The following is a 27,943-nucleotide window of genomic DNA, read 5'->3' as shown; positions in this document are numbered from 1 at the left end:
TGCCACAGCTCTACTGTGGCTCCTACCTGCCCATAAAACGACTTTTGTAGGCATAAAAACCCTTTACAGAGGTCCTATATGTCAGGGGACTCCTTCAGGGAAGCTGGATGTCTCAGACTGTAAAAACTACTGCGCAATTAGAGCGTGAAAATAGGCCCCTCCCACCATGCACTCAAAGTGAAAGGGCCATAAATAACTACTCCTAGGAGAAATCTAGTCAGCCATGTGGAAAACTAGGCCCCAAATAAAGATTTATCACCCTCAGTAAAAAACATTTTTTATATATCATGCAAACGTTTTATATACTAAGTAGTAATAGCAAGTAACATAAATATTACCCTTTACTGCAAGCATGATCCCAGTCGTTTGTTAAATCACTGTAATCAGGCTTACCTTAAATATATCAGGCACTGTCAGCATTTTCTAGACCTTATCATCTCTCTAGAAAAAAATATACTGAACATACCTCAGAGCAGTTAATTCTGCAGGCCATTCCCCCAGCTGAAGTTTTCCCATACTCTTCAGTTATGTGTGAGAACAGCAGTGGACCTTAGTTACAACCTGCTAAGATCATTAAAAACCTCAGGCAGAACTCTTCTTCTAATTTCTGCCTGAGGTAAAAACAGTACAACGCCGGTATCATTTAAAAATAACAAACTTTTGATTGAAGATAAACTACACTAAATCACCACATATCTCTTGATACTTCCTTTCTTGTCGAGAGCTGCAAGAGAATGACTGGGAGTGGCAGTTAGGGGAGGAGCTATATAGACAGCTCTGCTGTGGGTGTCCTCTTGCAGCTTCCTGTTGGGAAGGAGAATATCCCACAAGTAATGGATGAATCCGTGGACTGGATACACCTTACAAGAGAAACATCAAGCTTTATTCAGACATCTTCAAATCTTTTAATAATCTAACTTGTTTCAGCAGTATTAGCCGTACTCATAGATGACATCTATAAGTACGGCTAATACAGCTGAAACACATTAGATGATTCCTGCCTGAACCTACATTGATGTATATACCACCACTGCTGTTTTTAAAGAAGTTAGAATAAAGCTTGATGTTTTTATTATCTTCACTTTGGGAACATTATTTTTCTATATTTGGATTACTACCTCACCAGAGTCCCCATTAGACAATTTTCTCCAGGATACCGCATTTAAAACCATATAGTTAGCGGTCAGCAGCTGATGACATCATCATTGGGAGTGCAACCTGAAACAGGAATGCTGGATTGTTCAGCATGGTTCGACTTACAAGAGTGACAAGCTGCGAGTTGGAAATTCTGTCCCAGCAGACCTTCTACCACTTATCCCTGCAAGAAGGGTGAATCCTCTGTTTGATGCAGAGTGAGATGTGTTAAAGTTGTAATATTGCGCATGAGACTTACCAGTAAGAGGTCCCCTGTTTGCAAAACCGCTTGAGAATCAGAGCAAAACAGGGTATGGGATTATATTTATTTTGTCATCCATGACACGCTGCTGTAAAGAAATCTACATACCGCTCTCCACATTGTGCCCGTGAAGATTTATTTATATAATTATATGTATACATCCTGATCTATACTCACAGATTATTAGGAATCTTTTTTCTAGACATATATATTCTAAAATGATCCTCCAGCACTGCGAGATTCCTAGGGAAATTTTCAAAAGGCAGATTTTGCTTTACTTCTCCAAGGTGCGTTCCCTGCATTTCTGTATGTAAAGGACAAGCCCAGAGCAATATAACACTGCATGACATGACAGTTCTGCTGTATTAACACTTTGGCCTCTAGTTATCAAGCTGTCTACTTACCTGCATTCGCCGGCCCAATACGCTCGCCTAAGCTCGCCTTACATCGCCGCCGCGGACATGAATACGTTTGCCAAAGTTATCAAGAAAGCTGTCAAGAAGCCGGGCACCAAGTACGGTGCGATGAGCAGCGGACTGTTGTTAACTGACAGTCATCGATCTCGTTGCTCATCGGCTTCTTCACAGCTTTCTTGCTAGCCTGTCACTAAGCACCCACACTAAACTATACTGTTTTACCCCCTAAACCACCGCTCCCGGACCCCGCCGCAACTAAATAAATATATTAACCCCTAAACCGCCGCTCCCGGCCCCCGCCGCCACCTACATTATACCTATTAATCCCTAATCTGCCACCCCCTATACGGCCGCCACCTACATAAAGTTATTAACCCCTATCCTGCCGATCCCGGACCCCGCCGCAAATAAATTAATTGTTGAACCCCTAAACCGCTGCACCCGGACCCCGCTGCCACCTACAGTACATTGATTAACCCCTAATCTACCCCCCTATACCGCCGCCAATATATTAAATGAATTAACCCCAAAACCTAAGTCTAACCCTAACCCTAACACCCCCCTAACTTAAATATTATTTAAATTAATCTAAAAAAATATTCCTATAATTAAATAAATTATTCCTATTTAAAACTAAATACTTACCTATAAAATAAACCCTAAGATAGCTACAATATAACTAATAATTAGATTATAGCTATTTTAGGGTTTATTTTTATTTTACAGGCAACTTTGTATTTATTTTAACTAGGTACAATAGCTATTAAATAGTTATTAACTATTTAATAGCTACCTAGCTAAAATAACTTCAAAATTACCTGTAAAATAAATCCTAACCTAAGTTACAAATACACCTAACACTACACTATCAATAAATTAATTAAATAAATTAACTACAATGATCTATAATAAAATACAATTAAATAAACTAAACTATATTACAAAAACAAACAAACACTAAATTACAAAAAATAAAAAAATATTACAAGAAATTTAATCTAATTACACCTAATCTAAGCCCCCTAATAAAATAAAAAAGCCCCCCAAAATAATAAAATTACCTATCCTAAACTAAATTACAAATAGTAGTAATCAGCTCTTTTACCAGCCCTTAAAAGGGCCTTTTGCAGGGCATTGCCCCAAAGTAATCAGCTCTTTTACCTGTAAAAAAAAGAAATACAATACCCCCCAACATTACAACCCCCCACCCACACACCTCTACTCTAAAACCCACTCGATCCCCCCTTAAATAAACCTAACACTACCCCATTGAAGATCACCCTACCTTGAGCCGTGTTCACCCAGCCGGGCACCACTGGTCATCCGATGTGGCAGAAAAGGACATCCAGACCGGCAGAAGTCTTCATCCGATCGGGGCAGAAGAGGTCCTCCATCCGGCAGAAATCTTCATCCAAGCGGCATCTTCTATCTTCATCCTTGCGGTGATGAGCGGCTCCATCTTGAAGACCTCCGGCGCGGAACATCCTCCTTGGCCGACGACTACCCGACGAATGACTGGTCCTTTAAATGACGTCATCCAAGATGGCGTCCCTCGAATTCCGATTGGCTGATAGGATTCTATCAGCCAATCGGAATTAAGGTAGGAAAAATCCGATTGGCTGATGTACTTTGGTGCAATGCCCCGCAAAAGGCCCTTTTAAGGGCTGGTAAAAGAGCTGATTACTACGATTTGTAATTTAGTTTAAGATAGGGAATTTTATTATTTTGGGGGGCTTTTTTATTTTATTAGGGGGCTTAGATTAGCTGTAATTAGATTAAACTTATTGTAATATTTTTTTATTTTTTGTAATTTAGTGTTTGTTTTTGTAATATAGTTTAGTTTATTTAATTGTATTTTATTATAGATAATTGTAGTTAATTGATTTAATTAATTTATTGATAGTGTAGTGTAAGGTGTATTTGTAACTTAGGTTAGGATTTATTTTACAGGTAATTTTGTAGTTATTTTAGCTAGGTAGCTATTAAATAGTTAATAACTATTTAATAGCTATTGTACCTAGTTAAAATAAATACAAAGTTGCCTGTAAAATAAAAATAAACCCTAAAATAGCTATAATGTAATTATTAGTTATATTGTAGCTATCTTAGGCCTAGATTTAGAGTTTGGCGGTAGCCGTGAAAACCAGCGTTAGAGGCTCCTAACGCTGGTTTTAGGCTACCGCCGGTATTTGGAGTCACTCAAAAAAGGGTCTAACGCTCACTTTTCAGCCGCGACTTTTCCATACCGCAGATCCCCTTACGTAAATTACGTATCCTATCTTTTCAATGGGATCTTTCTAACTCCGGTATTTAGAGTCGTTGCTGAAGTGAGCGTTAGAAATCTAACGACAAAACTCCAGCCGCAGAAAAAAAACAGGAGTTAAGAGCTTTTTGGGCTAACGCCGGTTCATAAAGCTCTTAACTACTGTGCCCTAAAGTACACTAACACCCATAAACTACCTATGTACCCCTAAACTGAGGTCCCCCCACATCGCCGCCACTCGATTAAATTTTTTTAACCCCTAATCTGCCGACCGCCACCTACGTTATACTTATGTACCCCTAATCTGCTAACCCCTAACACCGCCGACCCCTGTATTATATTTATTAACCCCTAACCTGCCCCCCACAACGTCGCCGCCAGCTACCTACAATAATTAACCCCTAATCTGCCGACCCCAAAGCGCCGCCACCTACATTATAGCTATGTACCCCTAATCTGCTGCCCCTAACACCGCCGACCCCTATATTATATTTATTAACCCCTAATCTGCCCCCCTCAACGTCGCCTCCACCTGCCTACACTTATTAACCCCTAATCTGCCGAGCGGACCGCACCGCTACTATAATAAAGTTATTAACCCCTAATCCACCTCACTAACCCTATAATAAATAGTATTAACCCCTAATCTGCCCTTCCTAACATCGCCGACACCTAACTTCAATTATTAACCCCTAATCTGCCGACCGGAGCTCACCGCTATTCTAATAAATGTATTAACCCTAAAGCTAAGTCTAACCCTAACCCTAACACCCCCCTAAATTAAATATAATTTTAATCTAACGAAATTAATTCTTAAATAAATTATTCCTATTTAAAGCTAAATACTTACCTGTAAAATAAATCCTAATATAGCTACAATATAAATTATAATTACATTGTAGCTATTTTAGGATTAATATTTATTTTACAGGCAACTTTGTAATTATTTTAACCAGGTACAATAGCTATTAAATAGTTAATAACTATTTAATAGTTACCTAGTTAAAATAATTACAAAATTACCTGTAAAATAAATCCTAACCTAAGTTACAATTAAACCTAACACTATACTATCATTAAATTAATTAAATTAAATACCTACAATTACCTACAATTAAACCTAACACTACACTATCAATACATTAATTAAATACAATATCTACAAATAACTACAATGAAATAAACTAACTAAAGTACAAAAAATAAAAAAGAACTAAGTTACAAAAAATAAAAAAATATTTACAAACATAAGAAAAAATATTACAACAATTTTAAACTAATTACACCTACTCTAAACCCCCTAATAAAATAACAAAGACCCCCAAAATAAAAAATGCCCTACCCTATTCTAAATTACTAAAGTTAAAAGCTCTTTTACCTTACCAGCCCTGAACAGGGCCCTTTGCGGGGCATGCCCCAAGAAGTTCAGCTCTTTTGCCTGTAAAAAAAAATATACAATACCCCCCCCCCAACATTACAACCCACCACCCACATACCCCTAATCTAACCCAAACCCCCCTTAAATAAACCTAACACTAAGCCCCTGAAGATCTTCCTACCTTGTCTTCACCCTACCAGGTTCACCGATCCGTCCTGAAGAGCTCCTCCGATGTCCTGATCCAAGCCCAAGCGGGGGGCTGAAGATGTCCAAGATCCGGTCGAAGTCTTCATCCAAGCGGGGCAGAAGAGGTCTTCCATCCGATTGAAGTCTTCATCCAGGCGGCATCTTCTATCGTCATCCATCCGGAGCAAAGCGGCAGCATCCTGAAGACCTCCGACGCGGAACATCCATCCGGCCCGACGACTGAACGACGAATGACGGTTCCTTTAAATGACGTCATCCAAGATGGCGTCCCTCGAATTCCGATTGGCTGATAGGATTCCATTCCGATCAGCCAATAGAATGCGAGCTCAATCTGATTGGCTGATTGGATCAGCCAATCGGATTGAACTTGATTCTGATTGGCTGATTCCATCAGCCAATCAGAATATTCCTACCTTAATTCCGATTGGCTGATAGAATCCTATCAGCCAATCGGAATTCGAGGGACGCCATCTTGGATGACGTCATTTAAAGGAACCGTCATTCGTCGTTCAGTCGTCGGGCCAGATGGATGTTCCGCGTCGGAGGTCTTCAGGATGCTGCCGCTTCGCTCCGGATGGATGACGATAGAAGATGCCGCCTGGATGAAGACTTCAATCGGATGGAAGACCTCTTCTGCCCCGCTTGGATGAAGACTTCGACCGGATCTTGGACATCTTCAGCCCCCCGCTTGGGCTTGGATCAGGACATCGGAGGAGCTCTTCAGGACGGATCGGTGAACCTGGTAGGGTGAAGACAAGGTAGGAAGATCTTCAGGGGCTTAGTGTTAGGTTTATTTAAGGGGGGTTTGGGTTAGATTAGGGGTATGTGGGTGGTGGGTTGTAATGTTGGGGGGGGGTATTGTATATTTTTTTTACAGGCAAAAGAGCTGAAATTCTTGGGGCATGCCCCGCAAAGGGCCCTGTTCAGGGCTGGTGAGGTAAAAGAGCTTTTAACTTTAGTAATTTAGAATAGGGTAGGGCATTTTTTATTTTGGGGGTCTTTGTTATTTTATTAGGGGGTTTAGAGTAGGTGTAATTAGTTTAAAATTGTTGTAATATTTTTTCTTATGTTTGTAAATATTTTTTTATTTTTTGTAACTTAGTTCTTTTTTATTTTTTGTACTTTAGTTTGTTTATTTCATTGTAGTTATTTGTAGATATTGTATTTAATTAATGTATTGATAGTGTAGTGTTAGGTTTAATTGTAGGTAATTGTAGGTATTTAATTAATTTAATGATAGTATAGTGTTAGGTTTAATTGTAATTTAGGTTAGGATTTATTTTACAGGTAATTTTGTAATTATTTTAACTAGGTAACTATTAAATAGTTCTTAACTATTTAATAGCTATTGTACCTGGTTAAAATAATTACAAAGTTGCCTGTAAAATAAATATTAATCCTAAAATAGCTACAATGTAATTATAATTTATATTGTAGCTATATTAGGATTTATTTTACAGGTAAGTATTTAGCTTTAAATAGGAATAATTTATTTAAGAAGAGTTAATTAATTTTGTTAGATTAAAATTATATTTAATTTAGGGGGGTGTTAGTGTTAGGGTTAGACTTAGCTTTAGGGGTTAATACATTTATTAGAATAGCGGTGAGCTCCGGTCGGCAGATTAGGGGTTAATAATTGAAGTTAGGTGTCGGCGATGTTAGGGAGGGCAGATTAGGGGTTAATACTATGTATTATAGGGTTAGTGAGGCGGATTAGGGGTTAATAACTTTATTATAATAGCGTTGCGGTCCGCTCGGCAGATTAGGGGTTAATAAGTGTAGGCAGGTGGAGGCGACGTTGTGGGGGGCAGATTAGGGGTTAATAAATATAATATAGGGGTCGGCGGTGTTAGGGGCAGCAGATTAGGGGTACATAGGGATAATGTAAGTAGCGGCGGTTTACGGAGCGGCAGATTAGGGGTTAATTATTGTAGGTAGCTGGCGGCGACGTTGTGGGGGGCAGGTTAGGGGTTAATAAGAGTAAGGCTAGGGGTGTTTAGACTCGGGGTACATGTTAGGGTGTTAGGTGCAGACGTAGGAAGTGTTTCCCCATAGCAAACAATGGGGCTGCGTTAGGAGCTGAACGCGGCTTTTTTGCAGGTGTTAGTTTTTTTTTCAGCTCAAACAGCCCCATTGTTTCCTATGGGGGAATCGTGCACGAGCACGTTTTTGAGGCTGGCCGCGTCCGTAAGCAACTCTGGTATTGAGAGTTGGAGTGGCGTTAAATATGCCTCTACGCTCCCTTTTTGGAGCCTAACGCAGCAATTCTGTGGACTCTCAATACCAGAGTTATTTTTATGGTGCGGCCAGAAAAAAGCCGGCGTTAGCTACGCGGGTCGTTACCGACAAAACTCTAAATCTAGCCGTTAGGGTTTATTTTATAGGTAAGAATTTAGTTTTAAATAGGAATAATTTAATTATTGGAATATTTATTTATATTAATTTAAATAATATTTAAGTTAGGAGGTTGTTAGGGTTAGACTTAGGTTTTGGGGTTAATTCATTTAATATATTGGCGGTGGTGTAGGGGGGGTACATTAGGGGTTAATCAATGTACTGTAGGTGGCGGCGGTGTAGGGGGGGCAGGATAGGGGTTAATAAATGTAATGTAGGTGGCGGCGGTGTCCGTGAGCAGCGGTTTAGGGGTTAATATATTTATTTAGTTGTGGCAGGGTCCGGGAGCGGCGGTTTAGGGGTTAATAAGTTTATTATAGTGGCGGCGGGGTCCGGGAGTGGCGGTTTAGGGGGTAATAAGTTTATTACAGTGGCGGCGGGGTCCAGGAGCGGCGGTTTAGGGGTTAATAAGTATAAAGTAGGTGGCGGCAGTGTAGGGGGGGCAGATTAGGGGTGTTTAGACTCGGGGTACATGTTAGGGTGTTAGGTGCAGACACTTTCCATAGAAATCAATGGGATATCGGGCAGCAGCGAACATGAGCTCTCGCTGCTGTCAGACTCCCATTGATTCCTATGGGATCCGCCGCCTCCAGGGCGGCGGATTGAAAACCAGGTACGCTGGCCCGGAATAGTGGCGAGCGTACCTGGTAGGTATTTGATAACTACCAAAAGTAGTCAGATGGTGCCGAACTTGCATTTGGAACATCTGTAGTGACGTAAACATCGATCTGTGTCGGACTGAGTCTGGCGGATCGTATGTTACGTCACTAAATTTTACTTTTGCCGGGCTGTAGGGCTTGATAACTACGGTGAATCAGCCTCGCCACAAATACGCTGTGGAATTCCAGCGTATTTGCGGTTGACGGCTTGATAACTAGAGGCCTTTGTGATTTATATTTTATATCACTTTACACTTCTGATTACATTTAAACATTGCACTTTCTATTTTGTATTTTATTTTGTGTACAGTGTTTTGATTTTACAAATTCTGATTATAGAGCAGATTTCACAGGGGCAGAACTTAAATGCATTTTCTAAGAAAGGGGGAGGAACCTGGAAATCCCAGAGAGATGAGAGATGCTTTCCATAGAACGTAATGAATCTTTCTGGGATAGAAAAATTCACCTGGGACAAAGAGGGTAGCTGGAGAATCCCTGTGGCTGATATAAAGGCTCCATTTGTATCAATTCCAAATTAAACTGAAATGTTTTCACTTTGGTTCAACTTACTTTTGTCTATACTTTAGCATATATTACTTTTGTGTTAGTTATAATAAGTGTATTGTGAATTTTGAGCAAATATCACATGCAAACAGCTGGTGAGACAAATCAGTAAGACCAGCTTGTTTAAAATGCTTAGAAAATGTCATAAGACTTGTTAAAGAGATTCAGATATACCCTGGGAACTTCCCTGTTCAGTCCAGGGAACTGCCCTCTCCCTCCCACTTTCTGAAAGTGTAAGTTTTAGTTTGCAATGCAGCAAATTCAAGGTGCAATGTAATTTGTATATATAAACAGAAATATACAAAGTATGATCCTAATTTGTTAAAGTAATACATAAGTGTAACAAAGCTGCATGGCACTGGGCTTGTCTCTCCATCTTTATTTCTTAATAGAGTAACTGCAAAAAACTATTATAAGGGGCTAAAAGTGGCAGCTGAGGAGTGCTTGAAAAAAACTGGCACTGAAAAGTGCCTTTACATAGCGCTCTATGAGAGCTGTGTATTCACTGTAAATATATGCTTATATATTATATATATGCTTACTGGCCACTTTATTAGATACACCTGTTCAATTGTTTGGTAACACAAATTGCTAATCAGCCAATCACATGGCAGCAACTCAATGCATTTAGGCATCTAGACATGGTGAAGATGACTTGCTGAAGTTCAAACCGAGCATCAGGATGGGGAAGAAAGGGGATTTAAGTGACTTTCCACCATGAATGTGGCATGGTTGTTGGTGCCAGATGGGCTGGTCTGAGTATTTAAAAAACTGCTGATCTACTGGGATTTTCACGCACAACCATCTCTAGGGTTTACAGAGAATGGTCCAAAAAAGAGAAAATATCCAGTGAGCGGCAGTTGTGTGGACGAAAATGCCTTGTTTATGTCAGGGGTCAGAGGAGAATGGGCAGACTGGTTTGAGATGATAGAAAGGCAACAGTAACTCAAATAACCACTCGTTACAACCAAGGTATGCAGAATACCATCTCTTAACGCCACTCCTGTCAGCTCAGGAAACTGAGGCTACAATTCGCACAATCTCACCAAAATTGGACAATAGATGATTGGAAAAACGTTGCCTGGTCTGATGAGTCTCGATTTCAGCTGTGACATTCAGATGGTAGGGTGAGAATTTGCCGTAAACAACATGAAAGAATGTATCCATCCTGCCTTGTATCAATGGTGGTGTAATGGTGTAGGGGATATTTTCTTGGCACACTTTGGGCCATCATTGTAAGAACTGCAAAATTCTAGGAATTCTAAAAGAATGCAAGGAAAAAATGTGATTTCTACACCAAGCAATAAAAGCCTTCCAGACCTTATGATGAATAACCTGAATAGTTTCTTTTTTGAAAGTAAGAATTCTGACAACCTTGTTAAGAATTTTTAGATCCTGAACTGGTCTGAAAGTACCCTCCTTTTTTGGAACAATGAAGATATTTGAATTAAATCCCATCCCCTGTTCCTGCAAAGGAACTGAAGAAATCACTCCCAGAGTTTCCAGATCTGAAACTGACTAAAATAAACTGGGCCCTTAAGGGATTCCTTAGAACATTCGACAGAAAAAAAACTTCCTCTGGGAGGCAATGTTCTAAAAGGAACATAAAGTTGATTTCTCCTCTTAGAAGCAAAGCACCTCTGGCCCAGTCAGGATACATAAAGCAAATTGGAGCAGACCTAAGCAAGCCAAAAAAATTCACCCCTACTTCCAAGTCGGCATGAAGGTGTGCCCCCCCCCCAATCCAGAGGCTCTTGTAGGGGCAGAATAGACCTTTTTCAGGAATATTGGTTTAAGTCTATTCCAGATCCCAGTGTATTCCCTCTCTGTCCTCTGAGGGGAATAACGGGCCTCACTGCATTTTGAGAACCCCTTTCAGTAACAATGCAGAATTCACCTGTTTTTCTGTGAAGGCAAAAATTAAGAGACTCAGGAGAATCAGGAAGTGGGAGAGATTTTGCCTCAACTGTTATGTCTTGTGGATTCACACCACCTTGTGAAATAAATGGTGTGGTATATGCAGAGGTAACTGGTGATCTATTTCTGAGCATCAAGTGTTAGAAGCATGGGCGTGTGTGTGTGTGTGTGTGTATATATATATATATATATATATATATATATATATATACTGTTTATATATACAACCCCAGTTCCGAAAAAGTTGGGATAGTAAGGAAAATGAAAAAAATAACAAAAAGAGTCATTAGAAAATTCAATTCACCCTGTACTATATTGAAAACACATTATTAACACATTATTTTATGTTCACAAGAATTTAATGTATTTTTGAAAATAAACACTTGTAGCAGAGAGGCAGTAGGATCTGTAATATCTTTTGGGTAGGCAGAGACAAGCAAGTAACTACTCTTGGTAATAGTAGCAGAGAGGCAGTAGGATCTGTAATATCTTTTGGGTAGGCAGAGACAAGCAAGTAACTACTCTTGGTAATTGTAGCAGAGAGGCAGTAGGATCTGTAATATCTTTTTGGTAAGCAGAGATAAGCAAATAACTACTCTTGGTAACTGTAATAATAACCCCTTTCCACCAAGAACTAGACGACACATAGCTTGGGAGTCAACAACGACTTTTTCTTCAACCAGAAAAACAAACACTTTTTTTTTAAAAAACAGTCTCTCCTACAAGGGGTTTCCCAACTGAAACAGCAGGGAGTTTAAACAGTAACATACAGTTTAACATACATTTTAACCATTAGCCTAAATAACAATTCCTGCATAGTTCATAAGTGGCGAGGTTTGCCACAATGCTCCCCCAGAACCAAGCCGGCATACCCAGTCTGATCCCAACAGATTGGCTTGGGGAGGTCCGGAGGAATGTTTACAGACCAAGGTTCAAGTTCAGTTTGTCTGGACAACCCGTTTTGCTTCCCAGGTGGTAATGGATTGTTAAGTCAAACGGCTGCAGCGCTAAACTCCAGCGCAACAGCCGGGCATTGTCTCCGGATACCCTGTTCAGTCACACCAACGGGTTGTGATCTGTGAGCAGGGAAAATTGTTGTCCATATAGATATGGCTGAAGTTTCTTGAGGGCCCACACCCCGGCCAGGCATTCCTTTTCAATGGCGGCGTAGCTAACTTCTCGGGGTAACCGTTTCCTGCTTAGGTAGGCCACAGGATGCTAGCCGCCATCAGCCCCGACTTGGCTCAGCACGGCTCCCAATCCAAACATCCAAACATAGAAGCGTCTGTATGGACGAGAAAGCGTTTAGTTGGATCCGGGGCAGCAAGGATAGGGGCATTTACGAGAGCGTTTTTCAGTTCTTGGAATGCTTGTTCACACTCTGGGCTCCAGGTAACAATCTTAGGAAGGTTTTTACGGGTGAGATCGGTGATGGGTTTGGCTAGGGTACTATAATTAGGTACGAACTTCTTATAATAGCCTGCGGTACCTAGAAAGGCTAGCACTTGGATCTTGGTACGGGGAGTGAGCCACTTGGCTATGGCCTCTACCTTGGCCGGTTCGGGCTTCTGCTGCCCACTACCTACTCGGTGCCCTAGGTACTGGACCTCCGCCATCCTTATATGACATTTGCTAGGCTTAAGGGTTAATCCTGCCTCCCTAATGTGATCTAGGATTGCCCCTATATGGTTCAAATGCTTGTCCCAGGAGCTGCTAAATATAGCTATGTCGTCTAAATAGGTGCATGCGTACTCTTGGGACCCATCCAGTAGCCGATCTACCATTCGCTGGAAAGTAGCCGGAGCATACTTCATCCCGAATGGCATGACCTTGAATTGGTACAGGCCAAACGGGGTGACGAACGCTGATTTGGGGATGGCATCCTCGGCTAGTGGGATCTGCCAGTACCCCTTACACAGATCTATGGTTGTGAGGTACTGGCCTCGAGCCATTTTATCCAGGAGCTCATCTATCCGGGGCATAGGGTAGGAGTCAGAGACGGTTTTATCATTAAGTTTCCGGTAGTCTACGCAGAAGCGGGTCGTGCCGTCCCGCTTCGGTACTAGAACTACCGGCGAGGCCCAGGGGCTGTCTGAGTGCTCAATCACTCCTAACTGTAGCATCTCGTCAATCTCCTTCCGCATATGTTCTCTCACCGATTCTGGTATGCGGTAAGGAGGTTGACGCATGGGGAGGTGACCTGGGGTTTCTAACCCTATGGGTGGCCAGTCGGGTATATCCAGGCATGTTGGAGAACGTGTCTCTCTTTTCCTGCAGTAGCTCTGCTATATGAGCTCGTTCCCGAGGACTTAACCGCTCACCCAATTGTACCTCTCCCAGACCTTTGTTCCGGTTCTTCATTCCTAGGAGGTCGGGAAGAGGTAAACTGTCTGTGTCGTCCGCGGCAGGGGCGCAAATAGCATTCACCTCCTCTGCGCGTTCATGATACGGCTTCAACATATTTACATGGAGCATGCGTCTACCGCCTGCTCCAGTACATGGGCCGATCACATAGGTGGTGTCACAGATTTGTTCCACCACCTTGTATGGGCCCTGCCAGGAGGCCTGCAGTTTATCATTTTTGACCGGTTTTAAGATTAGCACCTTCTGCCCAGTCTGAAAACTGCGGTCCCTGGCGCCCCTATCATACCAACGGTGCTGACGGGTTTGAGCTGCCTGAAGGTTGAAGCGGACGGCCCGAGTCGGGGCCTCCAGGCGCTCCCTAAACTCCAGCACGTATGGTACGATAGGAGTACCGTCACTAGTTACTTCCCCCTCCCAATGCTCTCGGATTAAGTCTAGGGGACCCCATACCCTCCTTCCAAATAATAATTCAAAGGGAGAGAACCCCATGGACTCCTGAGGTACCTCCCGGTAGGCGAAAAGCAAATGGGGTAGAAACCGCTCCCAGTTCTTCTGGGTATCTATGAACAGAGCCCATTAGACTGGGGTGATAAGCGGAATTTACAATAGGTTTCACCCCACATGCTCTCCACAACTGGTGGGTAATCTCGGCCGTAAACTGGGTGCCCTGGTCCAAAATAATCTCCCGGGGAAATCCCATGCGGGAGAAGATTTTGATGAGGGCATCCGCCACCATCTCGGCATGAATATTAGCCAGAGCCACCGCCTCGGGATATCGGGTGGCATAATCCACGACCGTGAGTATATACCTCTTTCCCGAGGGGCTAGGCTTGGCTAGGGGGCCAATGAGGTCCACCGCCACTCGACTAAAAGGCTGCTCTATTATGGGGAGGGAGTGTAGCTTCGCCTTATATCGGTCTCCTCTTTTCCCTACTCGTTGGCAGGTGTCACACGTCTGGCAATACTGCCTAATATCTTTGGTGATCCCTGGCCAAAAGAAATTCTGAGTTAGGCGGTGCTTTGTCTGACTAACTGCTAGGTGGCCTGACAGTGGAATATCGTGGGCAACCCGTAGCAGTTCTCGTCTATACCTCTGAGGTACTATTAACTGCTGAATGGACAGGGGAATAGATCCAGCCATTATCTTCTCTGCATACCTGTACAGTAACCCCTTGTCCCAACCGTACCTCTCTCCTTCCAACCCTGCCTGATTCTGGTCTACCTTATCCCTATATACTTGCAACAAGGGGTCAGTGGCCACTTCGCTACCAAACTCTAGTGGAGGGGCCCAAGAGACATTAGGGGGGTGATTGCTTACCTGAGCCTCAGAGTGATCAGCCAGTGCGTTGGTGCGGGCCTGTTGTCGGGTAACCACGGGCAGTGCTGCTTGTGGGAAGGTTCGGGGTGCAAACGCTGAAGTCAGCTCCCCTAAGTCGTTGCACAAAATAACGTCTGCGGGCAAATTTTGCATAAGGCCCACTTCTACGTTCCCCGACCCTGCTCCCCAATCCAAGTGTACTTTGGCCGTGGGAATCTTGTAAATGGCTCCCCTGGCCACCCGGATAGCTACACAGTCTCCGGTGAGTTGATTGGTGGAAGCTAAATGTTGCCGGAGCAAGGTTATGGTGGCCCCAGAGTCATGCAGCCCTTGGACATTTCGGCCCTCTATATAGACCACCTGGCAGTGGTTTTGTAGGTTGTCCGAAGCGGCCTGTACTGGGTTTACCTCGTGTAAGATGCCCAAGGGTTCCTCGTGGAAGACTGCGGGTTGGGTCTGTAGTTGGAGCTCGTTCTGGTAGCAGTGTACAGCTTCCCGGTTGTTTGACAAGTTGTTCTGGTTGTTCCAGGTGGATCGGTTCTTGTTCCTGGGACAGTCTCTCTGAATGTGCCCTTGTTGGTTACAAAGATGGCAATGGATAGCTGATCAAGTCTGGTATCGGGGAGGGGGTGGGTGGATTCCCCCTCCAGGACGGGGTAGCAGAGGTGTGGGAGCTGCCGTGGGGGTTGGGGTGACCCCAATACTGGAGTGTTGCTGTGTTCGTTGAGCTCTCCGAGCGTCTTGGTATTCGTCGGCCAAGGTCGCTGCGGTATGTACCGTGCACGGTTTTCGATCTCTCAGCCAGTTTTGCAATTTGGTGGACACCCCTTGGAAGAATTGCTCCATCAACAGGAGTTGTAAAAGGTCTTCCAACTGGGTGACTTGGGCTGCCTGCAACCAGCCTTTAGCGGCCCTGGTTAGCCGATGCTCCCACTCAGTGTGGGTATCTTTCTCCAGCTTCTTCAGGTCTCGGAACCACTGTCGGTATGCCTCCAGGGTAATAGCATACCTAGTCAGGATGGCCTGTTTTACCTTTTGGTAGTCCCTGCTGTCCTCATCTGGTATGGTGCGGTAGGCTTCAGCGGCCCGCCCGGATAACTTGCCAGCCAGTAGGGGAACTTGGTCAGCGGTACTAATATTATGCAGTTGGCATAATCGCTCAAAGTCCTGTAGGTACCCATCGATATCCTCCGTGTCGGTATGATCCTTGAATGCGTGGTAGGGAATCTTAGCTTTCCCTGTACCAGCACTGGAGTGTACTGGTAGCCCCTCTCCGGGTCTCGGGGTGGTTTGTCGGGTCACCATCAAGTACTCCTGTACATCTGCTGATGTCCGTGTCAGGAGCTCCTCTGAATGGGGTAGCAGAAAAAAAGCCAACCGGGTCCGCATCTCTTTTTGGAATTCGGTTTTGTTGTTCGCCATGGGTACGGCCGTACCTGCTACCCGATCTCCCTCCATGAGCTCGGCAATCAGCCTTGCTTTGGTTTTATTGCTGGCAATAATTCCTCTCACCTCCAGTAATTCCTTCAATGCAGTTCTCTTTAGTCTGGTATAATCTGTCCCCATTCACCGTCTGTTCATATACATCACATGTCCTACGACTTGCTGTGTGGTTTGAATCCCGTCGCTAGCCACCAATTGTAGCAGAGAGGCAGTAGGATCTGTAATATCTTTTGGGTAGGCAGAGACAAGCAAGTAACTACTCTTGGTAATTGTAGCAGAGAGGCAGTAGGATCTGTAATATCTTTTGGGTAGGCAGAGACAAGCAAGTAACTACTCTTGGTAATTGTAGCAGAGAGGCAGTAGGATCTGTAATATCTTTTTGGTAAGCAGAGATAAGCAAATAACTACTCTTGGTAACTGTAATAATAACCCCTTTCCACCAAGAACTAGACGACACATAGCTTGGGAGTCAACAACGACTTTTTCTTCAACCGGAAAAACAAACACTTTTTTTTAAAAACAGTTTCCCCTACAAGGGGTTTCCCAACTGAAACAGCAGGGAGTTTAAACAGTAAAATACAGTTTAACATACATTTTAACCATTAGCCTAAATAACAATTCCTGCATAGTTCATAAGTGGCGAGGTTTGCCACAACACTCATTTCAAATCGGATGACTGCATCACACTCCAAAAAAGTTGGGACAGTCGACTGTGTAACATCACCTTTTCTTTTAATAACACTTACTAAGCATTTGGGCACTGAAAACCAGTTGGTTAAGTTTAGCAAGCGGAATTTCCCCCATTCATCCATTATGCATGTCTTCAGCTGCGCAACTGTATGCTGCCTTTGTTGCCTTATTTTGCACTTTAAAATGTGCCACACATTCTTAATCGGAGACAGGTAAGGACTGCAGGCAGGCCGTGCTAGCACCCGCACTCTCTGTTTACGCAACCATGCGCTTGTAGTCCGGGCAGAATGTGGTTTGGCATTGTCCTGCTGGAAAATGCAGGAATGTCCCTGGAAAAGACGACGTCTGTATGGCAGAATATGTTACTCCAAAATGTATACGTATCTTTCTGCATTAATAATGTCCTCATAGATGTGCAAGCTGCCCATGCCATGGACACTGACACACCCCCATACCATGTCAGATGCTAGCTTTTGGACTTGATGCTAACAGCCCGGATGGTCCTTTTTCTCTTTGGCCCTGAGAACATACCGGCTGTTTTGTCCAAAAACTATTTGAAATGTTGACTCGTCGGACCACAAAACACAATTACACTGTGCTACTGTCCGTCTCTGATGAGACAGAGCCCAGAGAAGTCGGCGGCGCTTCTGGACCTTGTTGCTGTATGGCTTCTGCTTTGCATAGTAAAGCCTTAACTTGCATCTGTGGATGCAGCAGCAAATGGTTTTATAGTGTGCACTGTAGAAGGTAAAATGCCCAAAATCCTACCTATTTTTTGTGGGGGAATGTTGTTCTTAAATTGTTGGATTATTTACTGACTCATCTGCCTCTTGAAGGACTAGGCCTTTTTTGGAGGCTCCTTATATACTATGATTACACGATTGCCTCACCTGTTTCACATCACCTTCTTATTTCAACTTTTCACATCGCTATTAGTCCTAAATTGCCCCTGTCCCAATGTTTTTTGTAATATGTTGTAGTCATAAGATTTGAAATGAGTGTATATTTTAAAAAATACATTAAATTCACAAAGTAAAACGTAAAATAATTTGTTAATAATGTGTTTTCAATATAGTACAGGGTGAATTTAGTTTTCAAATGACTCTTTTTGTTTGTTTGTTTTTGCATTTTCCATACAGTTCAAACTTTTTCGGAATTGGGGTTGTACATACATAGACACACACACACAAATACAAAGACACACATAAATATACACAAAAAAGGAGAAAATAATGTACTTTCGCACTTATCCCCCATAGCTGCCCCACAGTACTCTGAGATCTCCCAATACTCGGAAAAAACAATGGTAAAGTCAAAAAAAATATATGGGAAGCGCTAAAAGCTAGGGAATATGGACAACATTACAATAAATTAATTAAATACATAACATTTATTAGAAAGAAAACCATAATACTGTTAAAACACCCTGATGTTAATCCGTAAATAAGTTATGGCCACAACTATTGATATTGCACTAATACTATAAAATAGTGGAACAATCACATGACACAGTCCAGCTCATATGTGAATAAAATAAATGATGCCGTTTTCCTGTAAATGCTACAGAGATTCAAGCCCATAGTTTTTGAGCAAAGTTAATCAATAGTTCTGGCTATTTGTCATCAAATCACCCCAATATCCTCTTACCGGACCTGCGTTGGTTTGCAGCCTTATTGATTCCACGGTCTGTTATTCTGAGTTAATTCAGCATCACTGTGTTGTAGACTCCAGCTACACTTTTGTCCGGCGTGTGTGTATTCTCGGTGTCTCTCCCAGAGATTGCGCCCACTTGAATCCTTTTAACAGTATTATGGTTTTCTAACTAATTAATGTTATGTATTTAATTCACTTATTGTAATGTTGTCCATATTCCCTAGCTTTTAGCGCTTCCCATATATTTTTTATTTTAAAGACAGACATAAACCCAGATGCACACACTCAAAAATACACACATAAATCCAGACAAACACACACGGACAAAGACACACATAAACACAGATACACACAAAAAAAGACACACATAAACCCAGACACACACACGGACATAGACACACATAAACACAGATACACAAACACACAAAAAGACACACATAAACCAAGACACACACGGACAAAGACACACATAAACACAGATACACACACAAAAAGACACACATAAACCCAGACACACACGGACATAGACACACATAAACACAGATACACAAACACACAAAAAGACACACATAAACAAAGACACACACGGACATAGACACACATAAACACAGATACACACACAAAAAGACACATAAACACAGATACACACACAAAAAGACACACATAAACCCAGACACACACACGGACATAGACACACATAAACACAGATACACACACAAAAAGACACACATAAACCCAGACACACACACGGACAAAGACACACATAAACGCAGATACACACACACAAAAAGACACACATAAACCCAGATGCACACACATAGACACACATTAGACTGTTGAAAAGGGAATTTAATTACCTAAGAAGCATCACTTGTACATATACATTAGCAGCCCCCTAAACCCTGCTTAATTTTATGTTATATACAGACTCCTGACTGCTGATGATCTGTACACTGATAATAAGCTCATGCACTGATAATGAGTACACTATACAGAATAATAATGCAGCATATTGGTCAAGTCAGTAAACCAAACTAATGTGAGCAAATGCCAATAACATAAAAGTCCATAAGAGCCCCCGATCATCTCAGAATTTAAAAAAAAGAGTCTAACTTTCTAAGCATAAAAATCCACATGAAAATACTTTGGTGATCAACTGGGTTAAGTATTTTTATTCTTGTCACAGAACAGAGTATAAACTGTAAGTTCTCGCTGGATGGTAACTGACTTTAGTTACCAGCCAGCAAGAATATAGTAAAGAACATTTACTCTCACACAATTCCCTTTAGCAAAGTAGTTGTCATATACTGCATATAATATATAAATATTGGTATTCTTAATATAAATTCTATGGACATTATTACCAAGCATTGACTGAATATCTTGCATATTGAGTGATCCATAATTGATTGATACTTGAAGTCTATGAACTCAGTATTCTGTACCATTGTTAACTATGTCAAATTACAAATATTAAATACCTTTTTATAGACATCAATATGTCTATATTAAAATATTTAAGAAGCTTATGTGTTTTACTAGTAAATACATAACAAATGGTAGGTCTTTGTTTTGCTAAAGATAAGTAACAGAGTTGGGTCACAGCATTCTCACCTGACAGGAATGAAATCTCGCTGATCATCAGCCACGTATCAGCAAAGTAGAACCGGCACAAGATGGCGCTACCCACTCGCTGTTCTAGGGGGATGGTGACAAACCTGGCACTGGGATTTTTATCATCCAGCACTGTCACAAAACCAACAGGTTCTGGTTCCCAGTCGGCCAGAAGACGTGATTTAAAGAGACACTCCGCTTTCTGGAAAATTTTCACTCCCCTTGAAAACATATTGTTGCAATGCGCCTGTGTTAAATATATAACAGAGCTTATGTTTTATTTCTGCTTTGGCTATACAATGAATGTGTAAACAAATAGTAAGCCAATAGTCATGTAACATATCTCAGCCTAATGTCACTATCCCTTTAAGACTGCCTTTCCTGATTCTGATGCTGTTTTGGGCAGTATTTACATTCAGCTTGCCTGCTTGATTAATTATTCATGCACCTGATTCCCTCAGCCTCTTTTTAAACCTTCTCAGGTCTAATGTGCTTTGCATTAACTTTGAAGTTGTGATCCTGAACAACAGAGGTCTGTGACTGTTTCTTGCATGAATTCAACCACGTTATTCAAGCTACAGCCTTTCCTATTTCCTATGCTTAAAATCATCAAATCGCAAGTATCCAAATAATTCCATTTTGTTACCTGGACACTGCTACTTAAGCTCTGAACTTTATTATAAATCAAGTATACTTTTGGTTATCATCACTCTCTAATTTACAACAGCATCTTACTCAGAACTTTATAACTATTCTCTGCTACAAGTTGTCATAGCTGAAATATCATTCTACAAATATGTTAACATATTCAGAACTCTGCATCTATGTGTTCAGTTAAAAGCTTTCATGTGATTCTCCAATATATGCATAAATAGTAATTAATGCTTAAAACTTGCAACTTGACTATCACCTGTGTGTCTCTGCTTATTACTGACATACAGCTATATATAATATTATGTACTGTGAACCTGCAACAAACCTTAGTTTGCATATATATATGCACAAATAGTAATCAATGTCTAAAACTTGCAACCTGACTATCACCTGTGCTGCTCTGCTTAATTCTGACATACAGCTCTATATAATATTATGTACTGTGAACCTGCAACAAACCTTAGTTTGCATCTAAGTGTCAATCTTCTACCAGTTTACTCTGAAGCCTGAACATTGCACATTGCTATATTTTTCTCTCATTGAATCCTGCAGCTACTCCTATTAACTAACTTTAAGTCACAGTGAAGCCAAAATATATTGTATACAAATGTTGCACTCTCCATGAATTCTACAATATCTTCTAGCAACTATGAATCACAGAATATTATCTATCCACGTCCAGGATACTCTTCCCCGGGTCAGGGGTTGGTGTCTTCAAATCCCTACCACTGCCCTGAGGGTCTGTGTCCTGAACGCATGTACACCAGAAAATGACAATTCAATACATTGTATCTGATAGCTATTTCCTTTTTAAATGTTTCTATTTTTTGATTGTGAAACCAAAGTTGAAGTAAATGTTTGCACACAACTGTTCTGTAGGACAGTGTCATTGGTAGACGCTGAAAATGCCTCACATGAATAAAAACCGAAAGTGTTTTTAACACAGCAAACTTTCATTTTATAAAATAACAAGAACTGATACATTTTAAAATGCCCCTTTTAAAGGGAAAAAAATATCAAAATTAAACGTTCATGTTTTATAAACAACATGCAGTTTTAAACAACTTTACACTTCTTTTGTCCAGTTTGTTTATAGGCAGTCAAGAGCATGCACGTGCCTTTAGCACACTATGGGCTAGATTGAAAGTGGCGTGCTAACTGTTGTGCTCTAGCGATAGGGAATTTATTGCTGGTTTTTTTAGGATAACGTGACTTCAGAACTCTTGGCCCAAAACACATAAACAATACATTAAAAAGTACAGTCACTCATAATAACAACACTGTCTAATAACAATTATTATAAAAAAAAAAAACTGCAAAAAATGTTATAAGGGCTCAAAGATATGAGGTCTCAGGTGTGCACATATATACAGTATTTATGTATTTATATGTGTATGTATTTACAGACATATATATATACACATATAAACACAAAGATTCATATGTATACATATATAGACATATATGTAAGCGCCCTTTGCAGTCAAGTAGCTGAAAACATGAAAAATCATATTATGCCATTTTCATATTTAATAAAGTGTTTAACTATGTATTTACTGTAAATATTTCACATTACAATGTTTTTCACATAGGGGAATATATTTTTAAAAAAGTATTTCTATATATATTTGTATATATCTATACCTATATATAATTCTATTTTACCAAAAAATCATATATATATATATATATATATATATATATATATATATATATATATATACAAATAGAAATATTAATTTAAGAAAAAAAAGCTTACTGCAAAAATCTTACTTCTAGAGAAGTTAACGCGTAAGCAGGGGCAATAAATAATATGCCCCTTATAATCTAGCCCTATGGCAGTAGTGTTTGCAACTTTGTATAATATTGCAACAAAGATTGTTGCAAGCACTGCTGCCATATGACTGGATTATGAGTGGAGCAGTAGTTTACGATCAGGTTGATTGACACCCCTGCTAGTGGCCGATTGCCCGCAAATCTGCAATGGACGGTATTGCACCAGCAGTTCACAAGAACTGCTGATGCAATGATAAATGCCAACAGTGTATGCTGTCGGCATTTATCGATGTGCAGAGGACATTATACTCTACATCGTATCATGTCCGTCCGCACAATAATACATTGACCCCCATAGACTAAAAAGTGGAAACAAGTCGCACAAACCCGATCGAATGTTCCCAAGTAAACTAAACCAACATGAAATATGAATATTTCACATTCCAATGTTCTTCACATAGCAGAATATGCTCTATTTATTCTTATATACATATTTCTATATACATATATATATATATAATTATATCTGATGGTATTTTGACACAATGGGGTCTAGTTATCAAGCCGTCAACCTCAAATACGCTGGAATTCCGCAGCGTATTTGTGGCGAGGCTGATTCGCCTTAGTTATCAAAGGCTAGAGACCGGCAAAAGTAGAATTTTGTGACGTAAACTTCGATCCGCCGGACTCAGTCCGACACAGATCGATTCTTACGTCACTCCAGATGTTCCGCACACAAGTGCGGCACAATCTGACTACTTTTGCTAGTTATTAAAAAACTAGCAGGTACGCTCGGCACTTTTACAGCCCAGCGTACCTGGTTTTCATTCCGCCACCCTGGAGGCGGCGGATCCCATAGGAATCAATGGGAGTCTGACCATAGCGAAAGTACAAGTTCGCTGCTGCCAGACATCCCATTGATTCCTACGGGAGCTGTCTACACCTAACACCCTAACACGTACCCCGAGTCTAAACACCACTAATCTGTCCCCCCTACACCGCCGCAACTAAATAAATGTATTACCCCCTAAACCGCCGCTCCCGGAGCCCACCGCAAGCTACTCTATACATATTAACCCTTAAACCGCCGCTCCAGGAGCCCACCGCAACTATAATATATGTATTAACCCCTAAACCGCCGCTCCCGGAGCCCACCGCAACTATAATATATGTATTAACCCCTAAACCGCCACTCCCGGAGCCCACCGCAACTATAATATATGTATTAACCCCTAAACCGCCGCTCCCGGAGCCCACCGCAACTATAAAATATGTATTAACCCCTAAACTGCCGCTCCCGGAGCCCACCGCAAGCTACTCTATACATATTAACCCCTAAACCGCCGCTCCCTGACCCCGCCGCAACTATAATAAATGTATTAACCCCTAAACCTAAGTCTAACACTAACCCTAACACCCCCCTAACTTAAATATTAATTAAATAAATCTAAATAATATTTATATTATGAACTAAATTAATCCTATTTAAAACTAAATACTTACCTATAAAATAAACCCTAATATAGCTACAATATAAATAATAATTACATTGTACCTATGTTAGGATTTATTTTTATTTTACAGGTAACTTTGAATTTATTTTAACTAGGTACAATAGCTATTAAATAGTTATTAACTATTTAATAGCTTACCTAGCTAAAATAAAGAGAAATTTACCTGTAAAATAAAAACTAACCTAAGTTACAATTACACCTAACACTACACTATCATTAAATAAATTATTCCTATTTAAAACTAAATACTTACCTGTAAAATAAACCCTAAGATAGCTACAATGTAATTAATAATTACATTGTAGCTATCTTAGGATTTATATTTATTTTACAGGTAACTTTGTATTTATTTTAGCTAGTTAGAATAGTTATTAAATAGTTATTAACTATTTAATAACTACCTAGCTAAAAGAAATACAAAATTACCTGTAAAATAAATCCTAACCTAAGTTACAATTAAACCTAACACTACACTATCATTAAATAAATTAAATAAATTAACTACAAATAACTACAATTAAATACAATTACATAAACTAACTAAAGTACAAAAAATAAAAAAAGCTAAGTTACAAAAAAAAAAAAAAAATAGGTTACAAACATTTAAAAAATATTACAACAATTTTAAGCTAATTATTACACCTAATCTAAGCCCCCTAATAAAATTAAAAAAAAAACAAAATAAAAAAATGCCCTACCCTATTCTAAATTAAAAAAGTTCAAAGCTCTTTTACCTTACCAGCCCTTAAAAGGGCCTTTTGTGGGGCATGCCCCAAAGAATTCAGCTCTTAATCCCAAACCCCCCTTAAAATAACCTAACACTAATCCCCTGAAGATCATCCTACCTTGAGTCGTCTTCACTCAGCCGAGCAGCGATGGAACCGAAGGGGACATCCGGAGCGGCAGAAGTTATCCTCCAAGGGGCGCTGAAGAAGTCTTCTATCCGGGCGATGTCATCTTCCAAGAGGCGCTGAAGAAGTCTTCTATCCGGGCGATGACATCTTCCAAGAGGCGCTGAAGAAGTCTTCTATCCGGGCGATGTCATCTTCCAAGCGGGGTCTTCAATCTTCATCCCGCCGACGCGGAACATCCTTCTTTACCGACGAATGAAGGCTCCTTTAAGGGACGTCATCCAAGATGGCGTCCCTTCAATTCCGATTGGCTGATAGGATTCTATCAGCCAATCGGAATTAAGGTAGGAAAAATCTGATTGGCTGATTGAATCAGCCAATCAGATTCAAGTTCAATCCGATTGGCTGATCCAATCAGCCAATCAGATTGAGCTCGCATTCTATTGGCTGTTCCGATCAGCCAATAGAATGCAAGCTCAATCTGATTGGATCAGCCAATCGGATTGAACTTGAATCTGATTGGCTGATTCAATCAGCCAATCAGATTTTTCCTACCTTAATTCCGATTGGCTGATAGAATCCTATCAGCCAATCGGAATTGAAGGGACGCCATCTTGGATGACGTCCCTTAAAGGAGCCTTCATTCGTCGGTAGTCCGTCGGTAAAGAAGGATGTTCCGCGTCGGCGGGATGAAGATTGAAGACCCCGCTTGGAAGATGACATCGCCCGGATAGAAGACTTCTTCAGCGCCTCTTGGAAGATGACATCGCCCGGATAGAAGACTTCTTCAGCGCCTCTTGGAAGATGACATCGCCCGGATAGAAGACTTCTTCAGCACCTCTTGGAAGATGACATCGCCCGGATAGAAGACTTCCTTAGCGCCCCTTGGAGGATAACTTCTGCCGCTCCGGATGTCCTCTTCAGTTCCATCGCTGCTCGGCTAAGTGAAGACGACTCAAGGTAGGATGATCTTCAGGGGATTAGTGTTAGGTTATTTTAAGGGGGGTTTGGGTTAGATTAGGGGTATGTGGGTGGTGGGTTTTAATGTTGGGGGGGTTGTATTTTTCTTTTACAGGCAAAAGAGCTGAATTCTTTGGGGCATGCCCCACAAAAGGCCCTTTTAAGGGCTGGTAAGGTAAAAGAGCTTTGAACTTTTTTAATTTAGAATAGGGTAGGGCATTTTTTTATTTTGGGGGGGTTTGTTATTTTATTAGGGGGCTTAGATTAGGTGTAATTAGCTTAAAATTGTTGTAATATTTTTTTAATGTTTGTAACCTATGTTTTTTTTTTGTAACTTAGCTTTTTTTATTTTTTGTACTTTAGTTAGTTTATGTAATTGTATTTAATTGTAGTTATTTGTAGTTAATTTATTTAATGATAGTGTAGTGTTAGGTTTAATTGTAACTTAGGTTAGGATTTATTTTACAGGTAATTTTGTATTTCTTTTAGCTAGGTAGTTATTAAATAGTTAATAACTATTTAATAACTATTCTAACTAGCTAAAATAAATACAAAGTTACCTGTAAAATAAATATAAATCCTAAGATAGCTACAATGTAATTATTAATTACATTGTAGCTATCTTAGGGTTTATTTTACAGGTAAGTATTTAGTTTTAAATAGGAATAATTTATTTAAGTATAGTGTAGTGTTAGGTGTAATTGTAACTTAGGTTAGGATTTATTTTACAGGTTAATTTCTCTTTATTTTAGCTAGGTAAGCTATTAAATAGTTAATAACTATTTAATAGCTATTGTACCTAGTTAAAATAAATTGAAATTTGCCTGTAAAATAAAAATAAATCCTAAGATAGCTACAATATAATTATTATTTATATTGTAGCTATATTATGGTTTATTTTAAAGGTAAGTATTTAGTTTTAAATAGGATTAATTTAGTTCATAATAGAAATATTATTTAGATTTATTTAATTAATATTTAAGTTAGGGGGTGTTAGGGTTAGTGTTAGACTTAGGTTTAGGGGTTAATAAATTTATTACAGTGGCGGCGGTGTAGTGGGGGGCAGGATAGGGGTTAATAAATTTATTATAGGTGGCGACGGTGTAGGGGGGCAGGATAGGGGTTAATAAATTTAACATAGGTTGCGGCGGGGTCAGGGAGCGGCAGTTTAGGGGTTAAACTATTTATTTAGTTGCGGCGAGGTACGGGATCAGCAGGATAGGGGTTAATAACTTTATTATAGAGGGCGACGGTATAGGGGGGGCAGAATAGGGGTTACTAGGTATAATGTAGGTGGCAGCGGTGTCCGGAAGCGGCGGTTTAGGGGTTAATACATTTATAAGAGTTGCGGCGGTGTCTAGGAGTGGCGGTTTATGGGTTAGTAACTTTATTGAGTTGCGGGGGGCTCCGGGGGCGCCGGTATAGGGGGTAGAACAGTGTAGTTAGTGTGAGTGCTTAGTGACAGGCTAGCAAGAAAGCTGTAGAAAAGCCGAAGAGCAGCGAGATCGGATGAGTGATAACTATCACAGTCCGCTGCTCATCGCCCCGTACTTGGTGCGCGGCTATTTGACAGCTTTATTGATAACTTAGGCGAATTTTTGCAGGTCCGCGGCGGCGATGTGAGGCGAGCTTAGGCGGGCGTATTGGGCCGGCGAAGGCAGGAAAAGTAGACACGTTGATAACTACCCCCCAATATATCTCTATACCTATATATATATATATATATATATATATATTTACATATCATTTCCAAAGTACGTCATGCACTCTCCGTTTTTACAGCAAATAAACTTCTTTTATTTCCAAAGTGATGTTTCGAGGTTTTACCCCCGTCCTCAGACCTTTACAATCATATTAAAAATGTATAAAGTACTTACATAGCCTACTCACCACCTAAGTGTTCCTATTACCT

At 40.7% G+C, this 27,943-nt stretch overlaps 1 protein-coding gene across 1 annotated transcript in view; it reads right to left on the bottom strand.

The window, feature by feature from the left end:
• LOC128642832 (discoidin domain-containing receptor 2-like) overlaps positions 1–27,943 on the bottom strand; it is a 1,143,904-nt gene that overhangs the window by 545,658 nt on the left and 570,303 nt on the right. The window contains exon 9 of the mRNA XM_053695673.1: positions 20,277–20,523. Within this exon, the coding sequence (XP_053551648.1) occupies positions 20,277–20,523 (247 nt within the window). The remainder of the gene's footprint in view (positions 1–20,276; positions 20,524–27,943) is intronic.

This window comes from Bombina bombina, chromosome 12 (genome assembly GCF_027579735.1).
Source record: "Bombina bombina isolate aBomBom1 chromosome 12, aBomBom1.pri, whole genome shotgun sequence".
Classification (NCBI taxonomy): Eukaryota; Metazoa; Chordata; class Amphibia; order Anura; family Bombinatoridae; genus Bombina; species Bombina bombina.
The sequence above is the reverse complement of the archived record's forward strand: the minus strand, read 5'-3'. Positions and strand labels throughout refer to the sequence as shown.